This window comes from Globicephala melas, chromosome 13, assembly GCF_963455315.2.
Source record: "Globicephala melas chromosome 13, mGloMel1.2, whole genome shotgun sequence".
NCBI lineage: Eukaryota > Metazoa > Chordata > Mammalia > Artiodactyla > Delphinidae > Globicephala > Globicephala melas.
In genome coordinates this window covers 6419986-6434042 of record NC_083326.1, presented here as the reverse complement: position 1 = coordinate 6434042, position 14057 = coordinate 6419986, and the positions used below count along the sequence as shown (strand labels likewise).

At 49.6% G+C, this 14057-nt stretch overlaps 1 protein-coding gene across 2 annotated transcripts in view; it reads left to right on the top strand.

Annotated features, from left to right (window-relative positions):
• The window catches only part of MYO5B (myosin VB), a 388804-nt gene that overhangs the window by 340567 nt on the left and 34180 nt on the right, over positions 1–14057 (top strand). For both annotated transcript variants that reach the window (XM_030867905.3, XM_030867909.3), the window contains exons 23-27: positions 3197–3281; positions 4057–4205; positions 5268–5387; positions 7231–7371; positions 11033–11098. In XM_030867905.3, the coding sequence (XP_030723765.1) occupies positions 3197–3281; positions 4057–4205; positions 5268–5387; positions 7231–7371; positions 11033–11098 (561 nt within the window). The remainder of the gene's footprint in view (positions 1–3196; positions 3282–4056; positions 4206–5267; positions 5388–7230; positions 7372–11032; positions 11099–14057) is intronic.

Sequence of the window (14057 nt, the reverse complement as noted above, 5' to 3'; positions counted from 1 at the left end):
ATCAGAGGCCTGTCTTTTGGAATCAAAGCCTTGGAGGGAGACGGAGGAAAGAAATGAGGCGCCCGCACAACAGCTTTTAGTGGGTACACGCTCGTAACCGTGGCTGCCCCGCCAGCTGGAGTCTTGGCTGAGATTTTAGATCACAGGTGGTTGTGAAGAAGCTTCATGATCTTCGCCTGCATTCGGAGGAATGGAGGTTTCAGGTCCAGCCTCGTGGTGGTGGCATGCGCCCTCTACTGGGCAGACGACACGCTCCACTTCAGAGGGACGTTGCCGGCCTGTAGGATGCTCAGAGGACAGTCATGAGCACTGAGTGATCCTGGAAGCCGTCTCAGGTGCCCACCTGCTCTGTGAGCTGCCCGTGTATACAGAAGGTGGTTTAGGGAATGGAAGGCCTAGTTCCACGGAGGGTCTGGTTACCTCACAGCCTGATCTGAGCAGCCACTCACCCTGGTCCACTGGTTCAGGGGTTGCGGTCTTGCTTCTCCGAGGGGGACTGGAGTCCTGCCCTCCTGACTGTGGCACCAGGTGGAGCTTCACTCTGGCTGCACCCTGCGTGGGCTTTTTGTTGTAGAGGTTCACACCACGCGGTTTCTTCTGTTGGTCGTTTTCAGTTTGACTTTACTTGTACACCTAGAAAAGGGAAAGCTATTTTGAGTATTTGCCAAGCTAATTTAAAGGCACACGTGAGGTCATTGGGTGGTGAACTGCGTCCAATAACAGCAAATTAGATGAATTTAAAGAGTGCTTTTTTCCTGGCCTCCTGAGCCGAATTGAATTATTTGATTAAACAAGCTCATGTCTTCTAGATGTTTCAGTCAACGATAAACACATTTAAAAAAACAAAAAACCCTTTAAAGGAGTCCTGATTTTTGCATGAGGAAAGCTTGGGCTCCTTAACTGGATCTGCAGGGCAATTCATTCGTTCAACAAGCGTTAGGTGCCCGCGTCGGGCCGGGTACTGATGATGTGACAGCCTGGAACGTGGCCCCTGGGTCCTGCTGAGGCCTCTGGTCCAGGCTGAGCAGGCGCGTGTCTGCCAGGGGGCAGGGCCGTAGCGCCAAGACTGAGAAACCCTGCTTTACGGAAACCTGCTATGGCCCTTACCTGCTTTCTCACTGTTACCCACCTGTTCCTCAGCCCTGCTAGGCTGGGCCCTCTCTGTGGGCAGCTACCTTGAGTCTTGTTCATTTTGCATCCCCTAGCCCCTGGCAGGGCTCCTGGTACAGAGAAGCGCATCAGGAAGTGTGTGATGGATGAGTGACAGCCTTGCCCTGTGTCACCCCCTGGGCCAGAACTAGGCTTCGCAAGTGGGAGCCTTTGATGATAAAACAGCGTCCATCCCGATGCTTTTTCTTTTATACTTTGCCCTCACCGCCAAGTCAGGTTTGCTCTCTGTGGACACGAAACATCAGTTGTGTTCATTATAATAAAAAATAAATTGTCGACGAAGATAACAGTTTGGTATAATTAGTTACATGAGTGTATACATATTTACCAGCCTTATCTCATTTGATATCCTGTGGGGGGGCAGAGCATGGTCCTTTGCCTGATCCTCCATAGAGAGAGTTCCTGACCATGAAGGGGGTAATAATCTACTTGGTGGGAACGGGTCTGCTGAACATAAAGACGTAATGCCAGCGGTTCTCGACCTAGAGTAGTGTCAGCATTGCACTCACTAGTCAGAGCCTCATTCCTGTAACTCTCACCAGCACATCCGCAGATGAGCTGACGAGGGAAACTGAGTCCATCTGAACTGAGATTGCAAAGGAGCTGCAGTGTCCCGTTGCCAGGATGGGACAGTGTCCTGGAAGGTAGTTTTGAGCCACATTTTGAAGGAGATTGAAACCTCCTTGAAGTTTGAAGGAGTTGGGTCATGTTAATGGAGGGTTAACAAATGGCTTGGACCTTTTGCAAGCCTCTGCCAGTACTGTGTGTCTGCTCTTCTCTGTAAGGATCCTTAGAGAGCACGCCGCCTGCAGACTGTCAGCAGCTCCCCAGAGGGGCCAAGGCACCTAAGTGGAGCCACTGCCGTCTGAATTCCGAAGGGGAGAACAGCAGACCTCAGTCCTGGACTCCAGCCTCGTTGCGGTTCTCTCCTGACCCTTTCTATGTGATGCTGGGGCTTGGGGGGAGCAGTTCTCTTAACTCACCTCTTCGTACCTTAAGCTTATCTTTAAAGCCAGGAGGAAGGGAAGATGGCATTGAAACATAACTAGTTGGAACTCAAACCTCTCCAAGGCTTCTGCCCTTTAGCCAGCATCCCTGGGGCCTCCTTTCCTGCTTTTCCTGCCACGGGGTCTAGCAGCATTTCAAGGGAGTGCAGGTGGGTCCTCTGGGATCTGTGTGATCCTCTCTCCCCCTGGATTCCATGCCACAATCTCCTAGGTAGCAATTCTGGTAGGTCACCATCTAGTCTCAGCTACTCTGAACAGGCTGGTCATCACGTGTTCTGTTATTGTACTGAGGATGGCATTTTGAGGCTCTTTCTACCCAGGCTGGGAAGAAGCCTCTCCCCAGTAGGTCATAAAATGTACCACAGATAGCCAGAACCGATTTCTTCAACCAAAGGGAGCGAGGTTGTTTATGCTTATCACTCAGACCAAAACCTGGGAGCCTGTCTTACACTCATTTTTTTGTCTTTTGCCACACCTAGCACAGGGTACTGTGCTTAGGAAAACAGCAGCTTCACTGAACATAATTCACATCCTCTAGTTGAAAGTCAATAGCAAGGCTCCTTCCCTTCCCCAGCATCTGAGCTGTGCGGGTCCAGTGAGACACACATGGGCAGGGGCGGGTGAAGACCAGGGGTAATTCTTCATTGTGAGCTTTAGGCTTTCCTGAGACTCAAACATGAGAGCTCAGAATTTACCAAGACACGGAACTAAATACAAGAAGGCCAGTTATCACTGTAAGATCCTGAACACAGCATATGACCTTGGCGTAGACTTTTCATGAGGTTTCTGTGGGCATTGCAAAACCACAAACAGTGGTAAACTCATCTGCCTTGTTCTAATGGGGTTTTTCTTTCAGTGTACAATTTTAATCCCCAAATGAAAGCAGCTTTGGCCGATTCAATTTTCTTTAGTAAAAAGAGCATTTAAACTTAACCAGCTGAAGTTCAGACCTCACAAAAGGAGCCTTTCCTCTGCCCGGCTTCACAGGCAAATATTCTTCCCCCTGCTCTCTCTTTCAGCGAGTTGCCGACCTGGAGCAAGAAAATGCCCTCCTGAAAGATGAGAAGGCACAGCTTAACAACCAAATCCTGTGCCAATCTAAAGGTAGGTACCAGAGGGCAGGACTTTTCATTTTGGATTTTAAGTTCTTTTCCACACGAATTTTCCCCCAAAGATTTCTACGAAGCGTGTAGTTAGTCCGGATGCTGCAGTGGGGAAAGGGTTTCATCAGGAGAGAGATGAAAAAGAAGGGTGATCTTTAAGATCCCGCGACATTTGGTTTCAGGAGTTTTAATCACCTGAGCGCACAGACTCACCCAGCATGGTCTTTAACTGTTTTAAATTTCCCTTTAAAAATTGTTTCTTTCCACTGATACGAATCAGAAGTTTTGGTGGGAGAAAAGCCCACCCATGTTACCTTTTTGCCTTCCCTCCTTCCCCCCACCTAACCTGCGGCCATATCTCCTCGCATCTCCTTTAATCTCTCTGCACAAGAACCTGAAAGACCAGGAATAAGGAAGAAACTCTGGAACAGAGCCTGGGTTCTTCCAGCATTGCTGCCAGCGGTTGCTGTGACAGTTGTTGTAAGAGAGAGTCTGGCATGTTAGCCGAGCGAGTTGTGCGTGCAGCTGGCTTCTCTCCCCAGCCCCTAGGGGCAGAGTGGGCTCTCCCCCGCTCCGAAGACTGCAGCCGAGCCTTGGGAGCACACCTCCCTGGGCTCTGCAGAGGGTGAGGTCGCTGAATAAACTCGCCGAGTATCTGTGTCGTGAGCTTGTTGTGGGCAGCCTTTTAACAAGAGTTTAGTCGGCAGGCATGAGCGGTCACGCTCGAGGGGAAGCCATGCCAAGCAGACGTGCAGCTCCGTGCACTTGCTTTCCAGATGAACTTGCCCAGACCTCCGTCGAGGAAAACCTCCTGATGAAGAAGGAGCTGGAGGAGGAACGCTCCCGGTACCAGAACCTCGTGAAGGAATATTCCCGGCTGGAGCAGAGATACGACAACCTCCGGGACGAGATGACCATCATAAAGGCAAGGAGGGCAGTCCTCCCGCCCACCGACTTCGCAGCCCTTGTTCTCGCGCCGCTGCCCCTGCAGTGCCGTCTGGCACAGCGATGCCCGGTGATCGGTGCTGCACGAACAGTGTCGCCTCCCCGTGTCAGTTCTCACCCCTCCCGCGGGTAGATCTCACACGAGCAAGTAGCTGGGCAGTGAGTCCTTCCCAAGGGCAGCTCCTTTCCCAACTTTGGGGTCTTATGAAGATCTCGGTTAGGACTTGAAGGAAAATTCCACCCATGTAAATGTGTTCTCTTTCTTGTTTCCTACTCTGGGAGAATCCCTGTGTGGAAACAGGAATGGCGTGGGGAGCACAAGCTGCGGGGGGGCCTGCAAGGGTCTGACGGTTTCTCCTAACCCTCGATGCCACGCAGATACAGGGGAACGTTTTCATGTTTCACGATTTGTCATTCTCTTTTACCCCATGTAACTATTCCCTCCAAAAAGGCGTATTCAAACGAGACTGAATAAGTTAATTGTATCGGAACCAGGAAGAGAAGCTGAGTAGGAACATATATAGAAATCTAAAATTTTCCTACCAAGATCAGTTTTTACTCTCAGCGCCCAATCAGATGCAAGGGGGGAAAAGAGTCATTTTTAAGTGAACAGTATAGATGATAAGCTCTATTTCTAATATGCTTACTATTTTCAGAAACAGAATTGGTGGAGTGTAGGTTGAAGCAGGGGCCTTGAGGGGCCGGTGTGCAGTGTTCTCTTCAAGAGGGAGGCAGTGACAGGACTGTCTGTGTACTTCAGGCTGTTTGGGGGTGAAGGGTCTTTTCCCCAGGACTTTTCAGAGAAATTGGCCCAATGTTAGGGGTTTGCATTTCATTTACAGGGAGCACAGACCCGCTGTAGAGCTGTGTTCTCTTCCAAGTGTCATTTTGTTGCTTAGCAGTCGTTCCAAGAAACAGTGGTACCTATTCTTGTTGACAAAGGAGGCAAAAGTCCAATTCTAGAATCTACTGTTATTTGAAAAATAATGGTTCTTGTTAACATTAGTTCATTATGTGTTTTCACATGTTTCTCCCTAAACAGCAAACCCCAGGCCACAGGCGGAACCCATCAAACCAGAGTAGCTTAGAATCTGACTCTAATTACCCCTCCATCTCGACATCTGAGGTCGGAGACGCAGAAGATGCCCTCCAACAGGTGGAGGTGAGTAAGACAGGCTCTTGGCTCTTTGTCCGTGCTCCAGTGGGAGGGTCTGTGACCTGTGTGGAGCTTCTCCCACCAGCGCTGTTCTGTTTCTGGGACCACAGTTCCCCGGGCTCATTCCTGACAGCAGGGTCACTCGAACTGCGGCGGACTTATAGACGGTTCTCTGGAGTTAATGTTTACTGTGCAAGGCAATATATTATTGTTCCCACTCTCCATAAAGGAAGATCCCTGATTCCTCTTGCAAAACTGAGGACCTGTTGCAGAGAGGTGAAATAGCCGGAACAGCTGAGTCATTAAAAGGGAGATAATTTATCATCCCCATTCGGTATCACAGCACATATAGTAATACCAACAAGAAAATTTCCCTCCCTGACTTCGAAAGCTGGCTAAAACTCAGAGGACAGCAACAAACATTTGAAACAACAGATATTTGCTGAACGAAATGTATCTTTGTCAGTAATAGCCTCTTAGAGTCACACAGTGGTCTTTATAGTCTGTGTGTAATTTTATTAAAGGTACGTAGACACACAGTTTTTCCTCTGGCATTTGAAAAGCAGAAAATCACAAGCACGTAAAACCGTATGAAACACATGAAGATAGATGTGGAAGAGGGACGGTTATAAAAACAAATGTGCTTTGATCACATCCTGGTGCCAGGCGCTGCTGGCGGGTACTGGAGAAACCGGTGATCGAGCCAGAGAAGGTCCCTGCCCTCATGGAGCTTGTCTGATGGAGAGTTAGACACTAATCAGTTGACGGAAGAAGCTTATAATACAATTGCGAGTACCGTTAAGTGCTGTAAAGGAAAGTGAAGGATGGTGAGAGATGGCGAGTGATGGAGTAAAGGGTGGAAGGATAGAAAAGGAGGTCCTCCAGGTAAAGGTCTGTGTGCTGCACAGTTTGCTGTGGTTTGCTGCCTGCTGTATGTGCTTAGTAAGCATTTAATAAATGCTGGCTTAAGGCCCTTGGTCTTGCTTTGCAGTCTCCTGAGTCTGGGTCCCAGAGGCTTTGGTCAGCCTGAACTCCAGATGCACCACCCAGGTGTTTGTATATGTGACGGTTTACCTGCAGGCATAAGCACTTCCATCAGTGGACTTATGGTCTTCCGGGAAGCTGAGGCTGGTTTTTGGGATTGGCCAGAGCAGCATTCATTAAGTGCTGGCTGAACCACATTATGTTGTCCCTTATGTACAAACATGTACTTTTAAGATCCATGTGGATATGCTTGTGCCGATACAAATTTTCCATGCACACCCACACGTGACAGACCCTGGAGGACAGACCCAGGCATGAATCTGAAGGAAGAAATCTACTGGGAAATTGATGCTGCAGGATCTGTTGGATAAACGGGTTCCCTGGCAGAGCAAGCATTGATTTTGATTCAAGGTGCAGTCAGTGGTATTCGACAGCACGTTTAACAGTGATTAGTAAGCACGTTGATCCTTCATCAGGAAGCATTATATCCTGAGTTTTACAACTTCTCTGTGTGAGACCATTTTCCAGAAATGAGCTCTTTTTTAACTTCCAAATAAAAAGGCTGTGTCCTTATCCATTTGTTCCTAGAGTATATGATTGGTCATCTTAAGTGGCTCACACAGGAGGAATATAAGTGGCTGAGACTCAGATGTTACGTGACAGAAAATGAGCCTGGAGCACCAACTTTAATATGAGAATGATAGTTCGTTGGCATTGGCTTTGTCTCAGAGGCGTGGATTGATGTTTGGGAGGGAGAGGGAGGACAGACGGCCGACGGAGACAGCTGACCCGGGGGGTGCCGTGCGCTCCTAAGGCATCTGTGCTATTAAAACCTCTTCTTCCTGCTCCCTGTCTTCCTCGAAAGGAAATTGGCCTGGAGAAGGCGGCCATGGACCTGACAGTGTTCCTGAAGCTGCAGAAGAGGGTGCGAGAGCTTGAGCAGGAGAGGAAGAAACTGCAGGTGCAACTGGAGAAGAAAGAACAGCAGGACAGCAAGAAAATCCCGGTGCGTGAAGGAGCTGCGAGCCCGCAGGGCCGCACCCTGAGGGTGCTGGCGTCAGAATGACCCAGCTCACTCCTGCCAGGGCTCACGGGGTCAGGTGTGACCACGAGAGGTCGTGCTGGGGCTGGGTTTCAGGGAAGAGCGTCATCTTGTCTTGATGGCGTATTGAATCTTCTCTGCAAGTGCCCACACCATGCCAGTCGGACAGGAGTCAGCTTCCCCAGTACCTTCAGGGTAAAGGATTTCCAGTGTTGAGGCCAGCAGGGAGCCTGTGTCATTGTCACCCACTTGCAAAGAGAACCAGGGCGTAATTAGAGTATAAACACAGTTGACCTTCGAACAACTCGGGCTAGGGACGCCCAACCCTCTGCACAGTTGGAAGCTCACCTGTGACGTATAGTCGGCCCTGGTTCTGCATCTGAGGATTCAACCAATCACAGATTGTGTAGTGCTGTAGTGTTTACTATTGAAAAAATGCACGAATAAGTGGACCTGTGCAGTTCAAACCCATGTGATCCAAGGGTCGACTATATAGGCGAAAGTCAAATCTTAGAGAAAACCGATGCCTGTTTGTACCTGGAATCTGGTGTGGACTTGAGTTTAGTCCCATTGGGTCAGGGGCAGACCAAGTTTGCAGTCACCCAGGACTGCAGCCTCACCTCAATCTAAATTATCATCAGTATCTTGGGTCTTGAAAAGATATTTTTTGAAACCTTAGTGTCTCCAGATGTATCACTCCATCCCAAGGAGCCATTGGGCACCTGTGCTGCGCTCAGCACTGTGCTGGTGCCGGACTCACAGTAGGTGTTCAAAGTGTTTATTAAATGAGGGAGATACAAACAGAGGAGAAATCCCCCCATTGACTAGATTATAAATTCGAGCAATGTGTAATCTAGGTCAGGAGGACCAGACATAACACGGGTGAAGAATAAAAAATCACATTGGTAGTGCTCAAATAAATGCCAGGTTGAGTACAAACAGGTTGGTGCTGTAGGAATAGAGAGCGAGTGGTCCTCCACTTGCTATGAGGACCGCTTCTAATGGGATATGAGGCCGTTTCAGACATGGATCACATCATTAGCTGACCTCACTGTGGGTTTGTGAAAGGCCTTGGGTCTGTCCTCAGGCTTGAGTTGCCCCTTGCGGGGTTCGACCCCCTCCCTGCATCCTCAGCCCTACCCCCACCCCACCCCTACACACTTTCTCCTTTTGTAACACCCGACTTCCCTTTCCAATCAAATGTGATACAGATGTTGATCGGTATTACTGGTAAATTCTTGGGGTTTTTCCTGAGCAGTAAGTGGGGAGGTAAATCTTGCTGATGGATTTAAATCTTTCAGGTGGATTAGATTCAGAATGGAGGGTGAAAGGATTAGGTTTATAAATGACTCATTCAATTAGAAGAGAATCTGCCCTGACAGGCAAGCACAAATCAAATAGATGAAAAGCTGCACAGACGTCAGACAATGCCTGACGTGAAAGTTCCTGGCCGCCCAGCTGTCCCTGAAGGCTCACTCGCCAGGCTCCCCACTGCAGAAATGCCAAATAATTTTGGAATCTTGGCTTTAGGACTTCTGCTTGTCTCGAAACCAGATAAAAAGGGGTATATCTTTCACTAAAAAATAATCACTGAGCAAAAGTTAGAACCGCAGGCTTGGCTCGCAGCCCTGTAACGTGCATCGAGGATCTCTGTTTAGGAAGAATGACCTTGTTCCTGCCAGAGTTTGGTAAGAAAGGCAGAGTATGGAATCCCTCTGCAGAAACCCTGAAACTGAGCTTTCAGAGATCCTGTTCTAGTTCTGCCCTGGGTCCCAAGAGAAATTCTGAGCCACCTAGGTCTTTGGTCTGGAGTGATATGGCCCAGGTCTTGGCTATAGAGAGAGGCCAGGCTCTGGATGAGGGATGACAGGGAGGTCCGTAGGGAGCCTGTCAGTGAGGGAGGCACCAAGCCTGCCATGAGGTGGGGCCTCTGGGACAGCCCATCCGTGTGTTTGACTTCCCATCCAGCTGGCTCCCTTTCCCCGGGCCTGGCAAAGTCACCATGGCTATCAGGGGGATTCCAGTGGGCTGTCCACTTAGAAACATAACTGCTGGTCCACCCTAGTACAGCTCCTCAGATTTGGATAGATGGTCTCCATTTTCCAAGAACCTAACGCACTTAACAATAATCCATGGTCGTGTGGCAAGCCCGTGCTACGTAGAACACAGGTGCAGGCCTCTCCCCAGGCCGGCGGGTCATGAGCCGGCCCTGAGCAGTCACATCCCCTACCACTGGGGATAGTGGGAGACGACGCAGAGACTGGTAGCCTGGAGCGTCGCTTTCCCAGGTTGCAGACTGGAAACAGTGCAGCCAGTGTCGCAGGCCTTGACCTGGAAAGGGCTGCTCAGATCCAGCCCCAGTCTCCAAGCCTGGGGCCCACCTAATCCAGCCACAGCTGGACTTCAGGTTGCTAGCACTGTGGATATCTGATTAAGCACGGTCAGGTTTTAGCTCCAGAAACCCATCTTATTCAGGGGCTATCACTCACTACTTGAAATCACGCCTAGCAGTGAACCATTTGTGAAGGTGTTTCTACCCCTTCTCATTGGACAGGTCAAGGTCAAGTCCAGTAGCTGCCGAACAGTGAGAGGAGTCATCGGCCCAGCTGAGTCCTAACGGGCTGGTGCTCCCGTTGTTGCTGTCCACACCCGCCCGCTGTGGAGCTGTGAAGCCAGACAGCATTCACGGTGCTCCGTGGCGGGCCCGCTGTCACACTGCCTATTGTGGAGCCACACAGGGGAAGCAGGCTTCTCCACAAGGCGCCTAGAGTGACCTAGTTGGGAAAACAGTACACATGTGCACACACACACTTCTCCGCAGCCACCCAAAAAAAACCGAAGAGGGGCTCTTAAACCTCATAATAAGTACATCATTGTTATATGTTAACCTTCCTAATAAGCACACAGGTCTAACGGTGCTGGTTTCCTAGGACTACTGAAACAAAGTACCACGAACTAGATGGCTTAAAACAACATAACTTTATTCTCTCATAGTTCTGGAGACCAGGAGCCAACAGTTAAGGTGTCAACAGGGCCATGCTCTCCTAAAGGCTTTTGGGGAGGATCTGCTCCATGCCTCTCTTTGAGTGTCTGGGCTGCTGGCGGCCCTTGGCATTCCTCGACCTGCAGCTGCGTGACTCCAAGCTCTGCCTCCATCTTCAGTTCATGTGGTGGTGGTGGGGGGCCTTCTCCCCTTCCTCTAAGGACACCAGTCACATCAGACAAGAGACCGTCCTAATGCCCTCATCTTGACTTGATTATATCTGCAAAGGCCCTATTTCCAAACTGGGTGACATTCACAGGTACCAGGTCTTAGGACTTCGGTGTATCTTTTTGGGGACATGGCTCAACCCATAACACAGTGTTATTTGTGTTCAACCTGTAGGTGCTTGTGAAGATCGTGTGAATAAAGTTACGTAGGGGATGTGGGCAGGCAGGAGGGAGCTCCGTGGTGGCCTGAGGTAGTGAGCTGCATCTTGGCAGGAAGGAGGCGGACATACAGAGGGTGGGAGTGCCGGGCACAAGCAAGGGCAAAACAAGCTCGTCCTGACCGTGGTGGGAAATCGTCCTGTGGAACAGCTGCCTTGCAGCCCGTGCTCACCTCCTTGCCTCTTCATCCATGCAGGCGGAACTGCCAAGCAGTGACTTAGATGTGGACCAGGATGCAGATCTAGCCTACAATAGTCTGAAGGTAAGATTCTTGGAAGACAAGCTTCCTTAACTCACCCTACGGAGGACGGATGATGGTGCTGGGCAACGGCAAGTCCAGTCCTGAGCTTCCGTCTACGCATAAGTGGAGCCGTAAGCCCACAGTTTCCCCTTCCCGCACTTGAGTTTCTTCATCTTTGAAGTGAAGGAAAATTTGTATTTACTCCAAACACCCCTGAGACAAAATGTATGAGTTTTCCACATCAAGCAATTCTCCAGTTCTCTGTGGACACCAACTAGGAGTCCTACAATTAAATTCAACTGTGGCACAAACTTCCGAGGGTTAACACAGACCCTGCTGGTTAGGGGCTCAGCCCCACAGGACTGCCCCCTCTTCAGATGCCAGTCACATCGGTGGGTCCCCAGGACTCTGCTACGATCATGAGTTCCCATGCCCCCCTCCTCACGTTTGATAATTTGTTACAACGGTTCACAGAACTCAGGAAGGCATTTTACTTACTATTACTGGTTTACTGTGAAGGGTACAACTCAGGAAAGGCCAGATGGAAGGGGTGTGACGCGTGTGGGAGGGGACTCGGAGTGTCCAGCCCTCTCCAGACACCTCCACGTGTGCATCAAACGGAAGCTCCCAAACCCTGTCCCTGAGAGGTTTTGTGGAGGTTCCGTTAACACAGGCATGACGGGGTTAAATCATTGGCCGTTGGTGTTTAACTCCATCTCCTGCCCTCCTCCTCCCCTTTCCTAAGGTCGATGGGTGGGCGGAAGGCTGCGGAGCTCTAACCCCAGGCTTGGGTCCTCCGGAAGCCCCCATCCTCCGAGAGTTACCTCAGCATAAACTCCAGCGTGGTTGAAAGGGGCTTACGATGAATAACAGAAGACACTTCCCTCACCTCATCACTCAGGAAATTCCAAGGGTTTAGGAGCTCTGTGCCAGGAACCAGGGGCTAAGACCAAATACAATAGAAGATGTTCCTCTCACCTCTAACACAGGAGGTTACAAGAGTTTAAGAAGCTCTTCCAGGAACCAGAGCCAGAGACCAAATATATATTTATTATTATGTCACATGTATCTTACCTACCTGATACAGTTTCAGTTAGAGTAAAATGTGCCAGTGGAGTGGACTCACTTTGAAAAACAATCCAGACCAGGATGGAGATATGTAAGGCCGAGGGCTCTCCCAGCGTGTCCAGCAGGAGGTGGCCAGGTGGAGGGTGGAAGGGCTCGGGTCTGAGGACAGGCCGGCCTGCATTTACTGCAGCGATGCGGCGTGTGGGTGGGGGTGGGTGGGAGGTACAGAAAAGGGGCGTTAGATGGGGCATTCCCCCTCCCCTGTCCTCTTTCCCAGAGACTTGGGAGTTGGGAATTTATGCAGTCTGCCAGGGCCACTCAGCCTCGTCCCACTTACAGGACTGCAGATAACTCTGGTAACAGCCATATTGCTCAGAACAGCCCTGAGTCATTCCCACAGCTTTTTGAACAACTAGGGCCACACTAATGGTATAAGAAGAGGGTGCTAGGTAGGTTTTTCTCTTTTCAATTATTGATTAGACTTACTTTCTCATGTGATATTTAAAAGGTTTAACACCTTCCCAGGGGCAGGGGAGTCTCTTGCTGTGATAAATGCCTGTTACAGGGCTTTCTGTACACCATCCTTCAGCTTCCTTTCCTGAGGGAGGCTTAGCCCCAGAGGAAGGAAAGGAACACGGGATCTTGTTAGGCTTTCGGGACATCAGTCTCACCCCTCATTTTAAAGATGATAAAATGGTCTATCCCAGTGGTTCTCTTAAGAGGGGTCCTGGGACCAGCGGTATCACTGGGATCAAGCCAGAAATGCAGATTCTTGGGCTTCAGCCCAGACCTGCTGAATCAGCAGCTCTGTGGTGGGTCCAGCAATCTGGGTTTTAACACACCCTCTGGGGATTCTGATGCCCACTCAACTCTGGTCAGAGCCAGAGGAAACTTCATCCACCATCTGGTCTCAGTCCCTTGAACCACACCTGAGAAAGCAAAGGTTCCAGGGGTACAAAGTTGTACGTCGAGCCAGAGTGAGGACCCAGGGCTCCTGCCTCCAAGCCAGTGCACCTTCATCAGGCAGTGCTGGCTTGTCCTGGGAGTGCACACTGCTAGCAGAAGGAAAATCACCCAGGCTCTGAGTGGAGTCTTAACTCCTGAACTTAATAACTAGACACACCAGTAATCACCACACCCCAGGGCCCTTCTCATTTCTGCAGAATCACTTGTCTCCATGCCTGGTCCCACATCTCCCAGCAATGACCACGTGTGTGGTGCAGTAGTGGGAAGGACCCTGGACCAGCCTGTAAACTCACTGTGAGCCTTCTCTGCTCCATCCTCAGCTTCCTCGTTCATTAAGTAACAGGGTTCTACCCAATGACCTCCTAGCTTTGCGATCCTGTGGCTCTGTGATGAACGTGTAACCAGTGCCCAGTTATCCACGTTCTTGGTTTTCTGTGGGAAAGTTTGAATCCCATGTATTCCAGAGCCTTATCAGCAATTTATGTGTAATTATCAGACTTTAAATTATCTGATTTCATCTCAAACACACAGTTAAATATTTTACCTAGAAAATTTTAAATACATTCCAAAACTGAGTTTCAATGGTATTTTTGACTCTGTCTACAGGCAGTGTTTTCTCTGCTAGCACTTGCGATTGACGGCTTTCCGTATGACCAAAACAATGTTCTTGGTCTGTTCTCCAAAACACTAGTCCATGTGATGCTCCTTAGAAGAAAACGGCAAGGAGGCCTCTCTAGACAAATAAGTTTAGGATATCAGGCATTTTATGTTTTCTCTTGGAAAGTCAAAAGATACATTCACATATTAGGGTTCCAGGAAGTCCTGTGTTAACAACATGTTTAAAATTGTTAACCCAGCACTTCCACAAAGAAGGGTTTCATAGCCAGATACACCTAGAAATACGAACCCCACTGAATCACTTAGAGGATTGCGACCATACAGGCAT